General features: G+C 38.4%; 2 protein-coding genes across 9 annotated transcripts in view; one reads left to right on the top strand and one right to left on the bottom strand.

The window, feature by feature from the left end:
* Nucleotides 1–401: 401 nt before the first annotated feature.
* On the bottom strand, nucleotides 402–3,266 carry LOC122415022 (thiamin pyrophosphokinase 1). 2 transcript variants are annotated; one of them, XM_043426786.1, is made up of 5 exons: nucleotides 2,867–3,266; nucleotides 2,278–2,537; nucleotides 1,704–1,808; nucleotides 1,442–1,604; nucleotides 402–1,364 (listed from the first exon to the last, which is right to left on the bottom strand). In XM_043426786.1, exons 1-5 carry the CDS (start codon nucleotides 3,009–3,011, stop codon nucleotides 1,219–1,221), a joined length of 819 nt encoding a protein of 272 aa, XP_043282721.1. In that variant the 5' UTR covers nucleotides 3,012–3,266; the 3' UTR covers nucleotides 402–1,218. The 2 variants fall into 2 exon arrangements, with proteins under 2 accessions (XP_043282721.1, XP_043282730.1); XM_043426795.1 differs by having other exon boundaries at nucleotides 2,278–2,532; nucleotides 2,867–3,001.
* A 7,533-nt stretch (nucleotides 3,267–10,799) lies between these two features.
* The window catches only part of nAChRalpha4 (nicotinic acetylcholine receptor alpha4), a 154,245-nt gene continuing 142,405 nt past the window's right edge, over nucleotides 10,800–22,639 (top strand). The window contains exons 1-2 of one of the 7 annotated variants that reach the window (XM_043426704.1): nucleotides 13,217–13,294; nucleotides 16,095–16,428. In XM_043426704.1, the coding sequence (XP_043282639.1) occupies nucleotides 16,225–16,428 (204 nt within the window). In that variant the 5' untranslated portion in view covers nucleotides 13,217–13,294; nucleotides 16,095–16,224. The other 6 variants (XM_043426686.1, XM_043426695.1, XM_043426711.1 and 3 more) reach the window with 6 other exon arrangements.

Below are 22,639 nucleotides of genomic sequence, written 5' to 3' on the forward strand. Positions count from 1 at the left end.
GCATACATTCATAGAGCCTACACGTACAAGTTCCTACGTTACTAACACTACACATGTTGTATGTATACAACCTTAATATGTGTATGATTTATTTATAACGTAAACAGTGGGACAGCTGATCGGCTTCATTAGTATCGCGTTTCTTCGGCATTTTTCTCTGTTCTTTCTGACGCATATATGCGTATAATGAATGTATGCGAATGAAGGGTGATCGCCTTCGAATCCCGCATGCTTCAGTACGACAGCATGTTTCGAAGGAAAAGAAGTCTAGTCAGCGTGAGATCAAAATTTTACTGTTTCGATGACGTCTATAACCTTTAAATAGTTCGCAGTTTGTTGTTATATTGTGTTTTCTTCTGCAGTTTTTCTTCGATGTTATTTTCATTGAATAAAATTCACCGTCATCGTAGAATTCGATTTATTTCATTACTGTCGGTTTACGAGCTGGAACGAACGTATTGAACTGCTATGAGAGCAAGTGAGGCGGTTTTTCCAATAATTTGGAGTATTTTCTCGAAAATGGCAATTCGGGGAAAATGAAAAAAAAAATAACATCACGGATTTTAGGCGGTCGGAGGATCGTTGAATTTTAACAACTGTATCAATGTCAATACACTATCAAAATATTTAAAAAACTCGAACTTTTTCGATAAATTATAGAAAAAAACATGTCTAGTAGCAACGGAATTCACGGTGCAACACACGAGGCCTTGAATTTGAAATTCTGATAAATGAAGGAAATTGGCGACGAATTTTTGTAACACTGCCATATTAAAAATAATGACATGTAGAACTTTATTAAAATTTTTAAATAAATAAATAATCCGTTTCTTTACCATTTCTCATTTTTCATGTGGCCACGAATTCATCGATGTATCACGTGACGAAGTACTTTGGTTACACTCCTGTTACGAGATTCTAAGTACTGTTGAGTTTTCTTTTGTTATCCCTTGAGTGATGTATTGATATTGGCAAAACGAAAACGTGCGAAGAGAATTTTTACTATCATTTTGCAGTCTCTCAATTGTGGATTTCAACTGATTTTAGCCAATTTTGTGAATGAATTTTCGAATATGAAGAGAAAATTTGATCGCTCCTGAAGGGTGAAACAAAAAGTTTTGGAGGGATAACAAAAAATACATTCGTTGCATTCCAGCACTACATTCTGCAACGTCATGGCATTGAACACTTTTCACGATTACGTTGGAAAACATCGCTTCACTGAGGACAACTTTGATCGAGCAAAGGTTCTATTCCCATGGTCCAAACAACAAGATCATGGAGTTCTATCTTCACCTCTGTACATTCATCTTCGTACGTATTCGAGGTACTAACCAAGCCACCAAATTCCATTGTTATATTATCTGTAACGAAATATTCGAAATTCTGGGTATTGTTATCGCTGGCAAAAGGTAGCACGTGTATACGGAAAATTACTCACTTAAGTTCCACTTTAAGCCGCTCGATAGTATTTTGTCAACTTTGCCATTGAGGGGTAAAATTCCACACCAACTTTTCGAACGTGCCAAAACTTCGGGTATAATTATCTTATGTCTACCAGGTGTTAGTAACCACGTCAATGAATTACTTGCAACCTGAATCACCTTGAAACACGAAATACATTGGAACCTCATTTTCATGATTATTGTAAACAATAGCAGCGATTATATATTTCCAAACGACAATTTTTTTGCTGTTTTTACTTGCGTGTGCGCTAATAATTTTGGTGTTTTGTACAGAGTGTTGAGATTTCCAACCAAGTGATCCAATCTACCAGATGTATCGACAATTACATAGATTGCATGTAACTGTAAAGAAAATATTTCCTGTTAACTCATTACCTGTTTAATTGAAACAAAAGCGAATGGTTTCCAATACATGAAAATCTATTTTCATTGCTCTGACATAAACAATTTTTCTTTGGATATGATTTAATATGGAAAACTGTATACATAGTTTTTGAAGTTTATGACAACAAATTTAAGTTCAAGAATATAGATCATTATTTGAACATATTGTCATTGCATTTGAACAAGGTAATGACTGAAAATGTAGTTTTTTTATGAAAAATATCCATTTTGACTGTTTGTCAAAACGCTGTAATTATGCAGATAATGAATAAACAGATTTTTGACTAGGGTTTCAAGAATGCTGGTTGCCTAGAGGCAAGTTGGCTGAGAAAATGAATCAAAGATTGGTAGTTGTCAGAGCACTCTGGCAAAAATTTACAGAATTACGGATGTTAAGACCATCTGTTCGAAATAAAGTTTCATATACTTCAATATTTTGTGATTCGCAATGTTGTCGTAGTTCAATCAAAGCTTTAGTATAATCGGTGAGATTTTGATCTATCGTAGGGATGACTTTCGAACCACTTTTTTCAAGCTTTTCTTTTATTTCCGGTGAAATACTGTCCATGTCACCCGTGATGAGGGTCGGTCTATAAATTGTACATTCTTCACTTTGTCCTTCCGACACATCTCCCAAATATTCCATCCACTGATTGGTTCCTCCATCTACAGTCAGCGTTACCTGAGCTGAGAAATGTCATTTTTTTTCATTAGCAAGGCTGCAATTGATGAAGACGATTCACTTAAAAAATCAATGATTATGTAGTTATGTAGTTCAAAAACATCTCAACTATTCATATTATTTTAATGATTTTTATAAATGATTTTGATGAATGAGTTTCAAGAATACTTGAACACAAAAGTAGTCGTCACGAGTTATCCAGAGAATAACATTATTCAGATTGAATTTAAGAACCATCAATCCCATCATTGTTGGAAAAAATTTATGAATTATTCAAATCTTCACAAAACGTAAAAAAACTACAGTAAAAAAGGACGTTTTCAAAGATTCTGACCTTCCTTCCAGAGGGCCAATAAAATGTGTTTCGATATTCGAATAGGTGTGTTGAGCACGACGACCGCATGTTTGCATGCTCTAGAATCGAACAAATTCGATGGTCGCCAAATCGTTTCTTCGTTACGATTGACTGCATTGTGCATGATTACAAATTTTAGAGTTACACGTGAGGTTAAATTTTGAGGTTATGCGAGGTAAGCTGTTGTCCGCGAGATGTAAACGAAGAACGACAACCGAAGTTTGACAGAGAATCGTGGGTATCCAAAATTAACGGACATCCAGGCAGAAATTGCGAGAAACTCTGGCTATCAATCTGTTTATCTTTTAACACAAGGTTATCTTTGGCTAGCATGTTTTGAATGCGTAACAAATAGTCACTGAGCATTATTATTGTCGTACGACTAGCTATCGACCATCACAGTACAAAACTGTTGAACTTATCGATGGTAATGATGGAATTCTTTTTACTGTCAGAAAATGGAAAAGGAGTAAGAGTCAGTTCTCTCTTTATCGGCAAGTTAACATCGTCACCAGAAACATTTCTACCAAAAAACCTAAAAATTCACTTACCATAACATTTCTATCATGATCGAATTAATTACCCCGGAGCAAGTCCACTAAATGTAGAAACTCGTTTTAAAATATAAATTTAAATTTTATAGCACAACACATCGTTACATGATAATTTTACCAGAACATTTTGATCAACGCTACGCATTATCGTTCGTAGATTTCAGACAAATTGAGAAAACGAGGCACAAAATACTTCACGTGGAACTCTACTTCATCCTTAGTAACTAAAATGAAGCTAAAATAATCTTTTTCTATGATTCAATTTTTTCCTATCAATCAAAAAAGCCAATAGAATTATGACTAAATAATAAACTAAATAAATATAAATAAAATAGAAACCAATCCAAATTTATAACGGTCATAATTTTATACAAATATTTTTATAATTTTTATGAAAATATCTTTATGCCCTGATCTCATTTTATCGTCCAATATTCATTTAAAAATGTTGTTAATTCAGGGAATTTCTATCGACGATACTATCGGTGAAAATCCTATTGCACGGTTTATCCGAAAAAAATTGATATTTTAAGGTTGCTCAATAGCAAAACCCGAAAAAAAAAATATATCGCGCAGAAAAATCTAACGAATCGATTAACAAAAGTAGTTCTACCATATAGCTTTTCAGATATGGCAACTTAAAGTTTTATGGTCTCTCCATCTGAACACATGGTAATCGTAAAACAAAAAATGTGTATCAAAATAATTCTAGAACGGTTCTTACGGTTTTGATTTTAAAAAACACAGTGTTAGAGTATCTTCCGAAGAAAAAATTTAAAAAAAAAATAAAAAATAAAAAACATGATCTACCGTCTACTTTAATAAAAAAAAAAAAATTATTGTAATAAAAACCATATGAAAATTTGAGTGGGAAAATTTCAAGGATCGCGACGTAGCAACGCTGTCGCGTGCGACAAACCACTATACTTAAGGTAATGGAGCAGTCGCTATCTCGCCACCGTGAGTGCGAGAGAGATAGCTGCAAATTTTCGAAATTGAATATCTTCGATACGGTTTGATCAATAAAAAAAAGCCCCTGTCAGCGTATTTTTGCCATCTTTCCGCGTCCGCTGACAGAGCCTTTTTTTGATTAGTCAAACGACAGCGGAGAATTTTCATTTCGAAAATTCGAGGTGAGGTTAGGTGACTGATCCTTCACCTTAAGATGATGGATCAGTCGGTAATCACAACCGTGAGTGCGAGAGAGATAGCTGCAAATTTTGAAAACGAAATTTTTCCACATCGTTCGTCTGGTCGAAAAAATAAAAATGTCATCGGATTTTTGCGATCGTGCTGCGTACGATGACATTTTTATTAATTTAATCGGACGAACGATCTCAAAGAGGTTCAATTTCAAAAATTCGAGGTGTGATTACCGACTGATCCATCATCTTAAGGAAGTTACGCTTGTCTCAGACAGTTGCCTCTGATACAGTGTTGTCACGATTCACGCGCTTCTGAGCGTTCATTCGTATGCTCGCATATGTGCATACGGCGTGAAAATGTATTCTAGCAGGGGCGTAGGCAAAAAAAATATAAAAATTCCAAAATCAGGAGCAATTATGAAATTTGAGTAAAATATCGTCAGCATATTTGTTTTCAATGATCATTAATAATAATTTGAATGATTTTTGGAACATATTTCACAACGAATAATGTTCACACAGGAAGGGAGCTGCACCCTATTTTTTATACGGCACTTAGCTATCGAACTACCTTAAAGAAAAGACGAATTACGCGCTATTCTACTTTCATCAGAGAGGAAAGTAAGTTTTATTTTTTTCGAAAGACCAACGCGGATATCGATAAATGCAGACAATAAAAAATAACGATTTTTTCGTTTTTATCGTTCATTACGAACATCGAATATTTTTCCTTTGGTTATTACTCGTTTCCTCGACGAATGAATATTTCCAAAATTTGGACCATTCGCGAAGAATGTTATCGAGGCAAGAGCCAGTAACAGAAAGAGTCTTGAGCACCAAGTGTATCGAGTATCAAGTGAGCAATGCTAAAAGCAACAGACGCATGCAAACCTTAAGGTCGTGGGGTCGTCGGTAAGAAAATCGAAAAACGCTATAAATTTATTCTGTACTTTGACAGTTTTGAATCCCATACAAAATTTCTGTGTGATACCGAAGTCACGCATTTACAACTGCGGCTATGTACGGGAAGACAAATAGTTTTTACTAGTCGAATACTGACAATAGGACGCGAGCAACCGACCACGCGATACTCAGCACGCGGGCACGCTCGATTCTCCACGAAACGGTGCAGGGTGTCGCTACATTTTTTTTCTGTTACTCGACATCGGTTTATCCATTTGGGCGAAAACGGTTTTTTGACGAAGGAGGCGTGGGGGAGAGTGGGGCGGAGGAGAACACGCGCCGAAAACGTGGAGACTTTTGTGTGAGAATAACTTGGAAAGCAAATTCTGTCATTTAACTTGAAATGATCGAATTTTGATCCCATCTTTCGATGGGGAAACAAATTTCCACTTCTCCGGGCTTCGTTCCATTTTGCCCGAGCTTCCCCTACATTCGGGGTCTCAAGAGAAAGAAGTTCGTTCGTATCAGCTCCTTATAATGGGGATTGAAAAATCTTGAATTGTCGTTCGTTTATTTTCTCGTAATGTAACAACGTTGGTATTCATATTCGATCAGTGGAATTAGAAAACCAATTTTTATTCTCGCGCTGGTATAAAGTTGAATTTTTTGTGAAAAATTGTGAAATTGGAAAACACTTGAGAATAAAATCGAGAGTTTTCGTCACGGAATATACAGAAATTTGGATTTTTTTAATCGTCCTAAAAGGAGGATCGAGTAACCACGAAAATCTTTTCGATAGCATTTTTTTTTACTCACACGTATCGAGGCCTTTCGCAACTGGATTATTTACAAACGTTCGAACGTTCCAGCATGCTTTTCTCATCTCACCCCTCCTCGTATTGTATCATACCCATCGATATAAACGGGATTATAAAAATGAAACAAATACGGTGTACATTTAGATTAGAATTGACATTTATTCAGCTCAGAATTGAGCACATTTATTGAATAAATACAGCTAAGGAGACGATATTTTCCTTGAGTTTGCTGCTTCGCCACGTGAGCTGAAATACCTCGGTGTCCCATGGGACGATCTTTGAACGTCTAAGAAGAGGTTGGATATCCCGGTAGCTCGTAATCGCGAAAACTCTGGAATGAGTAGCTATGAATTATTCTACGAAATTCTCCTCTCCTCCGTATATATATTTTCGTGCCATTGCTTTCTACCGTTTTCTCCTCTTATGTGTAGGTATATATACTAAAATAATACAATATCCATCAGTTGAGCGTAGCTCCAAGCTGTTTTTCCGGAGCTAACGCATTGTCAAGCGAAAAGTAGATAGAGCGACAGGAATGAAAATAAAAAATGAGGTAATCGGGGGAGAATTTTTCGATGCAACTTCAATTAGTGTGTTCTGCTACAATAGAGATAGTTTCCACTTGACAAATGCATTCAGAAACAAATTGAATGATTCCACGAAAAATATCACAAATACGAAAGAAAACTAGATGAATAGCAAAATGTTTTGAGGTTTGTTACGTCCTGATTGATTTGCTTACAGCTTTCACAGGAAAAAATGAAGCAAAAAATATATGAGTCTCTTATTTTTCCATAAAACGTGGAAAAAAATTACAAATTGCCAAAGAGCACACTCAATAAAGGGATCTACCTTAATTGGACGACCAAAAACAAGGCTATTTTTACGAATTTTTTTGACCGGTATAGATTATAAATATGAATAAAAAAGTGTTAGGCCTAAAAAATAGACTCTTAAAATCCACAAAAAAAATTTTTTATATCTATTTTACTTAGTTTTTGTACCGAAAAATGGGGGCGAAGTCAGGTTCAAAAAAAAAGATGGGTATGCGCTGTTGATAAAATCTCTAGAATAGATCAGAGAAAAAAATCGTTTTAAATTCAATAGGCAAATGGCTACAGCGCGTATCATGCGATTTTTGATTTTCTCAAAAATGACCAAATGGCGGCTATTTTTCCAAAAACTACAAAAGAGCACGTTTTTTTCATCGTTTTTTGCAAAAAATAAATAGTTCTACTTAAAATTTCAAAATTTGTATGGTATACGCTATATCTGTAGCCATAAAGAACATAAAAACATAATTTTGAGAAAAACGCGTTTGAACAAAGGTAGGTACGCGGTGCCGCACTGGGCGGTGCGTATATCAGCGCCCGCATACAGTCAAGTATAAACGTCGCTCAAAAGTGCACTCGGACTGGTCAGATCTTTATAGAATTTTACAAAATTTTAGTTTATTTTTTTAGGTAGAGCGCTAAAGTAATTTATTTATTACTCGATTTAATTTTGTGAACCGAGAGTGAGATTCGATAAATGAATAAATAAGAAATGACTGTTAAATAACCCGGTGATAAATCCCCTTTGGAAATATTTAATTTCTTCTACTGCGTTGAATTGTCGGCTATCTTTTCTCATCGACTTCCGGTATTTGACTCTCATTGGCCAATAAAAAAGGAATGAATAAAATTGGGATTCCGTCGATGTCTTTCGGTTCCTCACGTAAGCGATCTAAAAAGCCCTTTGCCCTCTCGTTTCTCGATCGAAACGTCACAAAAGTCTCGTTGTGCGATGTGCTGGCGTGTGTCTCACGAGAGACTCAGTTGGCACTTACCCTGCATCCGTAAATTTCACACGGTTAGCTTCCTGCATTCCCGAGAGACTGCATCAGCTGGCCTCACCCCAGTTTAAAGGGCAAAGAGTAAGGGAAAGGGAGTGCAATTTGCTTCGAGTTGCCATACGGCATTTGGCACCTCAACAACAACCGACCAACCGGGAGAACGACAATGGCAACAAGACGAGAAAAGAACCGCAGTTCTCGAGGATTGCCGAATCACTGCAGAAATAACCGCTCAAACTTCCACTCCCTTCCTATCTTTCTCCTCGCCATTTTCGTCTGACAGCTCGAGAAATCCCACGGAAAAATCCATTCCAACAATGTCTCTGGCGTCGCTGCGATCGCCTTTTTCCTCCTATTTTTATTCCTTCTCCTAGAAAATTCTCCTCCTGAGGACATTTGACCTGTCAACGAAATATTTTTACAACTTCCTGCATGTAAAAAAGAGGCTGGCCGAGTGGGATATCGCGTGAAATATTTGACAAAAACGTTTCGTTACCTTAAAACTTATTTTTACGAAATCATTCAACTGAAATGACCTGTTTTCAAACAATTGATTGTTAACCGTATTAAAATATCAATTTTTCATTTGCTTAAGGTTAATCGTGTCCGTAGAATCGTATTTTATGGGTGTCTAAATTGGCTCCATTTTTACTTCCTAATTGAAGATATTATCACTCTAAATTAATGTCAGAGTTATTCATTCAAAATTGTAAATACATTTTTTCGATTTTATCTTTTGGCGAATGAAATTACAAGCCATTAATTAATCGAAGATCCATCACTGATTGAATCCGAAATTTCATACGTCCCTGGCTAAAATACTATAATTTTTATGTAAAAAATCGCTTTAGCGAACGCAAAGGGAAATCGATCAAGAAAAAAGTGTTAATAAAAAGACAGAAAGCTATGACAGGAATGGGCCAAGCCAAGAAGAAACGAAATGTCGAAATAAGCAAATGTGAGGTTATACGAGTGCTCGTTACCAATTTCGTTCAATCTTTAACGTAATATATTTTTATTACTAGTAAGACGATCATCTCGAATTTTTTCCCAGACCTTCATTATTTCATTGTTATTGCGTACTTTTTTATAAACTTCGTATGAAGCGTTCATTCGTAATATGGAAAGATAAAGGATTTTTTACTCATAGTTAAATGATCATACGCACTCTAAAGTGCAAGTCCATATAAAATGAGGCTATAAAACAATTATTGATTTTCGTTCACTCGAGGGTAACGTTACTAACGACATTCCAATGATAATTTTATTTTTATGTTTTTCACCTGTCGAATAGTACATTCAACATTGACTAAAATTTATTTTCCCAATAAAGTTGTTCAGGATATGCGATTAATAATAACTATTCAAGTGTTTTTGCGATAACTAATTGCTTGCTCGTATTCAAGTATGCGAATAATGAGAAAAATTTCAATTCCGCGTTCTCTGGGAAACTCATTTTGCTCTCCCCTCACTTACACAAATCTGTAAGGGTGGAAAAGTTATCAGTCTGTCTACTTGCTTGTAAGCTCGATTAATTACAACTCAAGAACTACTGAACGAATTTTAATAAAACCTTAACGATCAGAAACTTTGAAACGTTCAAAACAGAGAAATAATGAAAGAAAAACGCTGTTGATTGCTCAAGACTATTCTTTTCTCATTGAATACTTCTTATTAATGTTCGTCAATTGTTACATAAACGGTAGCTCCGAAAAAATAACGGTTCAAGACTTCCGTACTGTGATCAAAGCAAGCAGGAAATGTACGCAGTCAAACGAAACTATAAATCTCATGTAAATTAATATGATTATTGTAACCGCATTTGGCTATTGTTAGGAGTCCTCGCAGCGATATTTTTCAACTACTTTCAAATATTTTTTTATCTGAGTACGTTACATTTTTGTTTGTCCCGATCGGAAAACATTGAAATCATCGATCGTTTTCTACAACGTTATTCGTCAAATAATTTTTTTGCGTTTGAATCGCGATTATTTAGATAATTTAATATGAGATTGATCGGGTTTTTTAAGTAAAATTTCGTAATTACTTTACAGAGTTTTATTCAATGATATCCGGAAGTGTCCCCAGCTCGAATCGATCCAAACGTGTCTTTATTTCAATTGATCAAACTGCAAATGTGATTATTATTTATAAATAAGATTTATGGTTATTCGAATAAACTAGAAGTTGAAAAAAAATCTTAGAAATGTAACCTCTACGCCTTCAAGTTGAGAAACTTATATCTTCGCGCGAAGAAAAACTTCGATTAATCATTCCACTCCCGAGTGGACAAGAACTAGGAACAAAACTTTAGCCAGCAGAACGGCCTGACTTGGAAAAAAAAGTGGAAAAAAATGGAGATGAACGGAAAAGATCGTCCCTTTTGCACTCCTGGTTTCTCTCTCTCTCTCTCGCACCCTCTTTTTCTATTTGTCTCTTTTGCTTGTGGAAGAAGGTTAAATCACTGTCAGCGGAATCGTACCCGCATTAAGTATTTTTACCATGTAATCAGGGACGACTAATTTCTTTTTTCGTTTGCCCACTTGAATTCAACTTTTGACTTTTTCACCCCATGAAAAATTGCGAAGAATTTTGAGATGTATAAAATAGCATAATTAACGATGGAACTGTATGAAAATTTTAATTTCAGGAGCAATCTTTCCTCCTCGTTATCCCGTGAGCAGAATGAAACTTTCAGATATTTCGTGAGTATTATTGATCTCTTTCAAATATAACCATCACCGAGTATCGGGTCAACGTTATTTCGGGGGTGCTCGGAGTTAAGGTCATAACCTGAGAACTTCGAAGAGCCAAAAACTAAATCATCAATTTATAAAAACCGAGAGATTTTAGCAGAAGTACAAATCAAACCGATTCTCTTTCTCTTTCGATGACGCAAGTTTTAATAAACAAGCAACGGAGCCAAATTTTTTTACCATGGAACCGGTGACAAATTCGAAGGTTCGAAAATTTTTTTTTACAGTACAAAGTATAAATTTTAATAAAAATGGAACAAAATTTGTTGTAATTTACATAGAATTCCATTCAATTTTCATTAATATAAGGGATCTACTCTGGTTAGGATTTTCAAAAAATCGATTTTTTTTATCGCATTTTTCAAAAGTATACATATTATAGTAAAATTTTATAAAGGTCTGAGCAGTCCGAGTGTACTTTTGAGCGACGTTTACTTGGCTGTATGCGGGCGCTGATACGCACCGCCCAGTGCGGTACCGCGTACCTGCCTTTGTTTAAACGCGATTTTCTCAAAATTATGTTTTTCGACGGTTCGTTGATCAAATCTCCGGAACTGTTCAACCGATCCTTACCAAAATTTTACCACATGTTCTTTATGCGCTACAGATATAGCGCATACCATACAAATTTTGAAATTTTAAGTAGAACTATTTATTTATTGCAAAAAACGATGAAAAAAACGTGCTCTTTTGTAGTTTTTGGAAAAATAGCCGCCATTTGGTCATTTTTGAGAAAATCAAAAATCGCATGATACGCGCTGTAGCCATTTGCCTATTGAATTTAAAACTATTTTTTTCTCTGATCCATTCTAGAGATTTTATCAACCGCGCATACCCATCTTTTTTTTTGGACCTGACTTCGCCCCCATTTTTTGGTACAAAAACTAAGTAAAATAGATATAAAAAAATTTTTTTGTGGATTTTAAGAGTGTATTTTTTAAACCTAACACTTTTTTATTCATATTTATAATTTATACAGGTCAAAAAAATTCTAGTCTTGTTTTTGGTCGTCTAATTAAGGTAGACCCCTTTATTGCTGAGTGTGCTCTTTGGCAATTTGTAATTTTTTTTTCACGTTTTATGGAAAAATAACAGACGCATATATTTTTTTGCTTCATTTTTTCCTGTGAAAGCTGTAAGCAAATCAATCAGGACGTAACAAACCTCAAAACGAAAACTGAGTAAAATAGATATAAAAAAAAATTTTTGTGGATTTTAAGAATGTATTTTTTAGGTCCAACACTTTTTATATCCATATTTAAAATTTATACCGGTCAAAAAAAAATCGTGAGTCTTTTTTTTCGTCCTCTGATTGAGGATGGACCCCTTAAAAGTTTATATTTTCCAAATAAAGATTTTCAAAACTTTGAGTTTGTCCCCGCAGTTTCCATTTCCCGTGACGAAAATTTCCGCCTTCTAGTTCAGTTCGTATAAACTTTTTTGTAAATGAAGTCTCGATCGTTTAACGTGATAGCCGGATGGATTAAGTGTGACGATGAAAGCATCTGATCGACTGGAGTATCCATTTACTCGGAGCATAAATCGTAGCAATTTTCGGGGAGTTTGCAGCGGGATTGATGGTCAAGCGTTTAAAATCGATTGATTCATGAGTAACAAGCTTCGCGTATGCATTCTGGTTCTTCGCAAGCGCACCCAACGTTGGACTGCCGGATATGGCGTTACGTTTGTCCGCAACCGCAGCTTCCTTTCGTCATTTTAGAATTTATATACATATATATATAAACTGCACAGACTGGGCGATTTTTCATGGAATTCTCTTTGTGTTAGGCGGAGAGACAAATGCCTCGATTGCGCCCGCGCGCTCAGCCCACAAAGCTCGTGGCTATATAGGGGTGAGTCGGGGGCTGAAGCTGATCCAGATCCTCTTTAACCCTTTCCCGCACTCATTTTCACGCCCTGCTCAGCCTACCGTCACGTTTTTCGCAGCTCTCCACTCCAACGGATATTCATCAGCGTTATCATGCTTCAGAAGCGTCCGACTAAATTGGTGAGCGTTTCTCATACGCTCGATCTTTGACTCCTTCACAGCTGGTGGATTGAGCGAGCTTTTTCTGCAACGATTTTCGTTGCAATCGTCAATCCTTCCAATGTCATTTTCCATGATTTCTCCTCGACTTCCTCTCCTTCTCATTGGGACGATCTCGCCCTCAAGCATCGCTTCCCACCCCTGCACCCCATCTCTTCGTCTGACAGCAGCACAGTGGCGCCATCCAGCGGGCTAGAATCCATGGTTATAGGACACACAGGGGGTGGTGGTTGGTGTTGAGTTTCGTGGCACATCCCCCGTCAGTCGTGGGTGAAGTGCGTGCTAGAGCAGCCGGTCACGAGAGCTGCTCCTTCGCGAACGGCGTGGATCGGAAGTGCGTGTTGGGTTAGGTCAGTGTCTCGCTCGATTCTTTCCTCTTCCTTTTTCTCTTCCTCCTTCTCTCTTTCCTTCTCGTTCTTTCTCTCTCCCTTTCTCTCTGTCTCTTCATCTTCATCTCTTGCCCAGTTGTTCTCGCCCTTGTACGCTGTTTTGTTTTCGCCCTGATACTCGTATCTGGTTCACTGGTACTTCGCCTCGCTCTTTATTTATGAGCTTACTAATGACATTCATTAATTGACGGTCACGTCGCACCTTCAATTACCAGTACGTGTGTAAGTGTACCGACCGTTCGAGGAGGACAAAACAACTAATTTTGGACTCGCCTCCCTTCCCGCCGTCACGCCACAATGGCTAAGCCCCGGAATGAATTCTCTAAACACACGGTTTTTCGGCGCCCAAAATAATTGCAACGAAACCATTTTCCGGAGGTATTTTCTCCTGCTTCAGTTTTCCTATTCTCCTGCTAAATACCGGACGAATCATTGGAGCTTCGACAGATAAAGTGCGAGGAGCTTTTGCCTTCGGGAATTAGGGCACTCCGCGCTTTTGGCAACGGGGCGGGAAAGGATCCATGTTTAAGGCATTCGTTCTCCGATCGAGTTTCTTTTCGTTTCTCAAATCTTCTCACTGCCTTAACACTCTTGAAATTATTCAGAATTGCCCTCGATAATTCCTTCTGTTTTAGCAATAGTCAGTTCGTCATCCTCATATTCGCGATCCCCAATGATCAACCTTACTCAGTAGAATCATCACTGAAATCGTAAATTCCATCGTGATGTTTATTTTTCCAAGGCGGGCACCGGAGATCGATCTACACACCGAAGGATGCACGCGTGCCACCGTTGCACGAACACACATTGAATTTTTTAATATGCACTCACAGACCCGCAATGACGCTCGGGTTCTCGTACAATTACACGCTTCCGTAGCGCGTCAGCCGACTCCTTTTGGGCGGAGTGATAATGCGATCGCCACTTGATAAACAGGAAAGAGAGCAAGTGGGAGCACCGAGCTCAACTGCGCGAAGCGAACGCTCCTCGAATCGTGGCCTATTCCGATAATCCTGAATTCCATTGGGAGTCCGATCGGTCTATCGCCATTGTGGATATTCGCAGGCATAATCGTCCAATATTCGTGTATGTCATTCCCATGTAAACGTAAATTTCGATTGATCCGCTGAACAACGGCTCCAGCCTGGCTCATATGTCGCGCGAAGAATTATAACAGATATTCCAACTTCGTGATTCTGGTTTGCGTAGAGCAGATTAGGCAGATACACCGGAGCCATTTCGACCAGTTTTATGCTGGAAGTTCGAAGATATTATTTATGGGAGCTGCGAGCAGAGAATGAAGAACGATTCTCATTGAAGCGGTTTATGAAAATGAATATTTTTTTTCACCAGTTCAGTCGACGCTGTCATTTTGCGATAAATCGATGCCTCTCGCGATGCTTCCTGTTAATAAAAACAATTTGTGGGTCTGAGAGGAGAAAATAAATTCGTTAGTTCTCGTCGGATAGTCGAAATTTATGGATTCAAAACTGTCCCCGGTGTACAGCATCCATAACAGAACATTTCCGGTCGCATTATTCAGCGAGCCTTGTTATTAAGCCACTCGATTCACATACCATAAGAATAGCCGACTGTATCGCGCGATTGATAAACGAATAACTTGGTAGTTTGATTTACACAGCGGTGGCCCAGATTCGCGTTTATATCTTGGGGATAAAACTATCGGGACTCATACCGCCTCGGAAACTCTTCAAGGAATCTTCTCGAGTCCTAAAAGTTTATTCTTATCGCTCCTCGGTGTCAGACTCGGTAGAATCGTTTATCCTTAGCTGCAGAGAAACTTTAACCATTTTCACAGACGCAGGACCCAACGATGTATGTAATTCTGAGCCCGAGATAAATTATCCTTCGGATCCAATCAATTTTACGCTGAAAATGCTTCAGTTCTTCATATTGCTGTATGAGTCTCGTAAAGCCGAGTAATCGAGTTCTTTAAACGGCTCCTTTGATCCTCGATTGAAGAGAGTTAAGTTCGTTTTTAAGGAGTTAATAAATTCGAAGAGGAGACAGATCACTATGGTTTTTGAAACTTCTCTCTCTACTTGCCACTACTAATTTTTGCATTCTCCTGAAACCTGGAAAAAAAATTTTATCATTTGAACCAGACGGAATGGACTCGGAAATTTCAGTATCAAAGAAAAGTATTCTGCACTAAACTGCTGCGGAAGAACCTGATAAGAATAGTGACGTTACCTAATGGAATGCGATTTGTATTTTCGAGAAAAGCCCTCGGGTCCCTTGTCCGCTACAGGATTGTCAGGTCAGAATTTTCATTGGGAATCTCGTAAATATCTTGTTTCAGGATGCATGTGAGCTTGGGAAGAGAGACGGACACGCTTCGTCGATTTCGTGAGATCGAGCGTATAGCGTTTCACAAGAGAATTGTTCGGCGTGCTCAGGTGATTCTGGACAGGTCTGCTAGAATATTCTCGTGTCTGTTCTGATGTCCCGAACGTTGAAGAGCTCTGAGTTCGAGTTTGAAGTGCTCAATTTTACATGGGTGCTAGACGAGAGTGTTAGGATCAAATATTGATCGGTCACGGGGAGGATTTCGGGTCGATAATGTATTTTAATTTTTTCTCGTTTCTTCTCTATTTATCGAATTTGCTGATGATGGAAAAAAAATATTATTTCTTTATTGGGACGAGCCCGGAGAATGTTAGCAGCCCCGCATTTGGCAAATCCTAAAGTCCTGCCTTAAATTTTGTCTCATTCGTTAAAATGCAAGCTTCTTAAATAGGAATCATCAGAAAAAGTTGAATCGGTAAATCGTGAACGGTGCGTTGAAAAATCAATCGTTCTGGTGCTGCAAAACGATCGATTAAGAAGGGCACATGCAGTGGGGTTAAGACAGAGTCAAGGGCTCCAAAATGCCCCCTATAATAGGCGAAACTATTCGCTTATGGTTACTGTCCGCGCTGATGGTTCACGGAGCTGTTGCCGGTAATCCGGACGCAAAACGATTATACGATGATTTATTATCGAACTATAACAAACTCGTACGTCCGGTGGTCAATACATCGGACGTACTTCGCGTGTGCATCAAGCTCAAGCTTTCCCAGCTCATTGATGTGGTGAGTAAGAGTTCATAATATTTTTATGGCCTTGACAAAAATATCGACAATATTGACAATGTTGATCGTAGCAAAATGAATAAATTCTTTCAGAAAATAGCTCAAATACGTTTACGATATAAAATGTGATGGGACCCGAGAAAAAAATGGAAATTGAATGAGGATATAATTCTATTTTTTATTAATTATATATTTTCGTCGACGTATCAATGTGTCAACGAGTATTGGCTGATGCAAAAAGTTCCACTGCTACAAATTTACAGTTAATGAACGAAGCTTTTTTTATCTCGAGAATGTAATATTGATGGAGCATTTCAAATCGATGTTTTTGCTCATGGCATAGATTAAAATCCTGATCTGTAGACCACTGCTAGACCAATACAACCTCAATAGCAGCGATGGATATCGTTCCTGCAATTGAAGCTCATGTGCGCGAGAATTTGTTGGAAAGCGTCGAGAATCAGAGATTGTATAAAATTCACCTTATACAGTAGAAATCGGTGAGTTTTATTGTGCGGTTGAAACAAAGATAAAAAAGGGCACTCAAAGATGAGTGGCAAAAAAAAATTCAAATGCTTCCAGAGCTTTCACAATGAAATGCTCTGCTGAGCTAAGCAAATGTGATTTTTTGATGTTTCTTTAAGGTCGATCCCCTGCAACAGCCCCAACCAAAGGTTATGTACCGTCTGCATATTAAAAGGTTTGATAAAGAGCCTATATACGTACTCGGTGCCAGCAGATATAGTACAAATATCATTTGCTTTCGTAAAATTTATTCCAAAAGTATTTTTGATCTGACATCGCGAGTAAATTTTTTGACGGAATTATCCGGGTTACGCTTCAACACACAGAAAAGGTTGCCTATACAAACGACATTCGCTTGTTCGCTTGCAAAATATATCGTATGCAACCTAAACCTTCGTACTTCTCGAGACTATATCTGTGAAACTAGATGGTCAATCACCTTGAATTTTTTTCACAATATTTGTGATATCCTGCTCTAGCTCCTCCTCGTTTTTTATAAACTTCCTAATTTTAGTACTAGCGGGATAGTGGAACTTGTTAAAATTATTATTATAGAGGTATTGTTCATATGTTGAACAATACGTATGCCAAAATTAAATAATTTCCTAATTTAACTGTCTCGTGGAGGAACCACCTTAAGATGTAATTTACGGAAATTTTAGCAAGTTATTCCTTTCAATATCAAACTTGTTACAGTTTTATTCAAAATATGTGCATTCGATTCAACCTGTGACTGAGCCAGTTTGTAGTTAATTATTGAAAAAAAAATCTTTTCTTGTCATAAAGATGATTTTTTTTACGATGAATTCCCATCGTCGTAGTCCACCAACGATTGACAGCAATGTAGTGGCGCTTCCGGTAGTTCTTTGACGAAAATATCGGAGAAAATTTCTCCTTTACTGGCACAAAGGAACAGCGAGGATGGAGAATTTCCAAGGGTCACGATCCATACAAATTTTCATTTGAGCTGTAACCTAATTCGAATGACGCATGGTCGTTAAAGAAAAAGGATTGATTCGAATTTTTTTCAAGGACTCTTGGAAACAGAAAATTTAAGATTCTAAGGGAAGTGTTCGAGTGCAAATTGGCGTGAGATGACGTTTGCAGAAAATTGCTCTTCAAACAGCAGTCACGAACGGCCTCAAATGTGAATGATGCTTTGACCTCTTACACGAAATGTAACGACATGCATGCTCAGTCATTTCGAATTGCTGTTTTTAATGATTCTCTTTCAGGCAAATACTTACAAATGAAAGTGACTCTCTATCAAACATACTTTCTTCGATTCTCGACTGCCGCTGTGCATATCACAATCCAGATATTCCTCGTTTTCAGTGACCACGCTTGTGTCAGGTTTATTAACACCCTTGAAAACCGCGAGCACTTTAAACTTGGGTTTGCCCATCGGAATTGAGCGGGTAGATGTTGCAGGGCAGCATCTTCGTGGACCCGATTAAAACACCCTGTACCGAGTCGCTGTTGCATTGCTCTTTGGGTTTGGCTCGAGCTTGAGCCACTCCTCGAGCAGGGTGGATACTCGTAAAGAAGGATTTACTCCCGTGGTCACCAGGTATTATGATATGGTCGAAAATTCCTGCAGAATCCGCTCGGTCCTTGTTACGGGGATTAATTCGACTTGACCAGTGTGTAAAATTCGAGCGGAGGATAGCACGAGTAGTGAAATAAAAATGGAGTAACGAGTGGAATAACTACTCCAGAACATCGACACACTGCGTTCGAATTTTATTGGAGAGCTGCTTTCCCCGTTGAATATTAATCCTAGAAAAAGTAAGATGAAATGGTCTCAGGAGTATCGGAGTGAAAAAAATTTCGCAAAATATATTTAAAGCGTTAAAATCAAAACACTAGCGAATTTGAGGTTTCGCGTAGATACAAATGAGACGAAAAAAAACATCGGTATATCTGGCCGGTGGTGACCGGACAAACTACGATTCTACCGCTCCGGATTGACCCCGGGTGCTGTAGTTTCGCCCAAAAGTAATGGATCCTGTGTGCATGACATTCTTGAAATATAAATGAGTCCCTACGCGAGCAGTTACGCGTGAGTATTATTTCTGTCTATATGTATAGCTGTAGCTCGCGATTGCATCTGCAGCAAAGCGTGACGTAGCACCAGTGCGGAAAGCTACCCTAAATATCAGCAATAAAACGAGTTTTCCGCAGTCTCTTTCCGCTCATACGTCACGCATCTAATGCGATGCAGAGGAGATCGACTGGGGATCTGAGGCGAGGGATCGAGAGGGAACCTAGAAGCGAAGAATCTTCATGCAGGGGGAGTCAATTGTAAAAAAAAATAAATTTAATCATAGCAATTGATAGGAGGGATTAGAAAATGGAGGAAGGAATGCAAAACAAAAAAAGGGGGCTCCCTCCATATTCACGAGCACTTGAAAACTCCCTGGAACAGGATCACAACTTCCAAGTATTCCACACAAAATGCTGAGATGAACAGCATCAAGAAAAGCTTAATGTACAAATCGATGGAGGGGTATACAAGCTCACTCGGTCTGGCGGAACGGGGTGAGCGGAACCGATAATTTACGTGATTTGTTAACAGGATTTACGAGCTCACCCTTAATAATTTCTCTTACACGCATCGAAAAACACGAATTGTGCAGTTTCCAGAGTAAAGATATAACGTCGCCTTCGTATTTCTCTCTCACACACCATTTTTCTCTTTCTCTTAACGCGTATGTGTGCCCTGAAATATGTTCACGATTCTGTGCTGGCTTTTCGCTCTTTCTTGCCCGATCCTCTGACACTACTTCTCTTCGCGTATGCTCCTACTTTAGATTCTACGAGGTTACAAGTATGTACGTGTGTATATAAAATAGCAGCTCGTGCATACATCCATACACATGTATACTCATTGTGCGCTATCAAATGCGAGGACGTAAGCCACACGGTATAAAATGTGAAATTATGCGAGTCAAGCCTTTCTGATTGTCACTAGTCGACATTTATACGAGGGTCGAGATGTACAGAGGAGAGAAACGCGGTGCCTTCCGCACACACGCCCTAAGGCGAAAACTCGATCGATGCGCTTCTCTCTCTCTTTCTCCCTCTTTGGCTCCCTTCGTTCCTCCATCTTTGCAAGTTCTGTAGTGTGGCACGCGGCAAACTTGCCGCAGGCCCTTGTGCGTTCTCGATGTATACTCGCCGTATGTACGGATCGCATACGGATCGTACCTGTATGTGTAATTGCTATACATTTCGTACACATAGCCGAAAAGTCTTTATGGAAGCGCTCTGGATCAGTAGAGATAAGATAACGCTTCGGAGAGTTGTGACGGGGCGACGTGATCTTCCGCCCAATCTTAAGGGGGGTTTTGTATCGCTTCGCAACTCGAGTGGAACTTTTTTCATGTCTTTGTTTTTTTACATCGGGGGAAAATGTTTTCAAATAAATCGCGAAATACCGAAACGCCTTTTCTTTACAAAGTTATTATTGGGACGTTTATGAATCGTTCGAGTGAGATTATTAAGGGAGTCGTGCTTTAGAAGGTCAAAATATCGATTGTTTTCGGGAATGTTGTTAAGGTAGACGGAAATAACTTGACGTAGCAAACTTTTCAGAGTTTCAGGGATATTTAAAAAGTACAAAAACATTTTTTCATTTTGAGAAATACTAATTTGTGCATGCTTCATGCGCCGAGTCTGATTGACGAAGTTTCTCAGATGTGCACAATGTGGAGATCGTAATTGTCTGAAAGAAAATCCCAAATTTTTTTTCCATTCTCATATATTTTTCTTCCATATGAACCTATAAAAACTCGAAAAAATTGCAAAATTCTATTTTTGCGGCACACGCTGAAGTGATATTCTTCTTCTCTAGAAGCTTTTTCTTTCAAACTCGCTTAAAATATAGAATTTCACAATTTTTCGGGTTTTTATAGGATCCTATGGAAGCGAAATACATAAAAATGGAAAAAGAAAATTGGAATTTTTGTTGCAGACAATAATTACGATCTCCACATTGTACGCAGCTGAGAAACTTCGACCGTCAGACTTTGCACATAAACCATGGTACAAATGAGTATTTCTCACATGAAAAAAATGTTTTTGTACTCTTGAAATATCCTTGAAACTATACCGAAAAGTTTGTTATACACCATGAGTTATTTCCGTCCACCGAAAAGCATTTCGGAAACAATCGATTGTTTCGACTCCTTAAAGCAGGATCCCTCCTTAAATTCGATTTATAACGAGATTCTGCGACGTTTGGTCCTCTATTCTTGCTGACATGGAGCAAAAACAAGAGATTTTGACCCAATTCGGATGAGAAATGACTACGTTTTCGTCGAGCTCAGAAGCCCGTTGCAGCACCAGAGGATCAAGATGGCGTAGGGTACTCGATATCGTTTTCTCCGGGTATGAAAAATATTCGCGAATATTCTTCGGCCGTGGCCCGACCTTCGATTTTTCTTCGGTAACGATATGGTAGCGTTTCTTTATCGCACATGATAAAATGTAATTATTAAAGGCCTTATGCAATCGCAGTGAGAAAAAAAATGCATGAGAATATTATAGATGCTCCGCAGCCGGTGGTCTTATCACTCCGGAGTCATTCGCACTGCGAATAGCCGCACGGTTTATAGCGGATTCAAAGCGAAAGGCAATCATCTCGTTGAATCGAGACAAACTCGTAAAACCATGAAAAGTAACAAAAGATCCTTGGACAGAAGTGAAGAGAGAATGTTACACTGGACCACGGGGTAAGGAAATTGCCCTTTTATGCTTGAAAGCGAGATATTTCTTTCTATATGATGGAAAAGAAACGCGGGGTTTTACGAGAGGCTAAAATGATGCGTGAATGAGACTCGACTGTGCGAGACGGATTGGCATACTTGCTGCCTCTCTTCATACGTCGTTTTATTGTAAGCTTTGTCTTCGACCCTCGCTGCTAGATCGTATTTCGGAAAACATTTTACTTCCTTTATCATCTCTGTCTTTGTGATTTCCTGAATGAGGCTAGAAAGGAATGAAGAACGTTGGTCGATTCCATGGAGTCCAGTTGGATAAGGAAACCATTAGTTTCCATTGTTACATATGCGATATGCGTTACGCAGGTCGAAAGAGAGTAAATAAAGATATTTTTTCAAGGGATATCCACTCGAGCATAATACGTGTTTTTCGTTTCTTAAGAAATCTCAAGAACATCAATCACAGAAATTAATACTCATTGTCACGGAATCAATTTCAAATGAAGTGAGAATATGTATTCGCCGAAGTAGAATTTTTCATCGGGTGTAATAACAATTTCATTGTGGCTGAAGCGCGGAAAATCTTCGTGGCAAGCACATTCTTCAAAGGCTCAACGGCATTCGAGAAAAAAAGGGGGTAAAAGCATAAAAGAGGAAAGATATTAACACATCTTTTTCTCCGTGTCCATTTGTACCGACAATGAAAATATATTCGATGTACACACTTTTCGCATTTTTCACTCCCTGTTTCCTTGCAACTTTCTTGGCTCTGCTTCCCAAGGGATGTTTGTGCCTGGGTATACGACAAAAATGGCGACGATCCGCGAAGCTCGGGGACGAGTGAAATAACGTTGCTACCGCGAAGGCGTACGCGCAAAAGATCGTGCACTGAACAATTTCAACCCCCGGGGATGGATCGCAAGTACGAGTCCTTGGGTCCATGACGAGGGGCAGACAATTTT

Source organism: Venturia canescens, chromosome 1, assembly GCF_019457755.1.
Source record: "Venturia canescens isolate UGA chromosome 1, ASM1945775v1, whole genome shotgun sequence".
Taxonomy (NCBI): Eukaryota; Metazoa; Arthropoda; class Insecta; order Hymenoptera; family Ichneumonidae; genus Venturia; species Venturia canescens.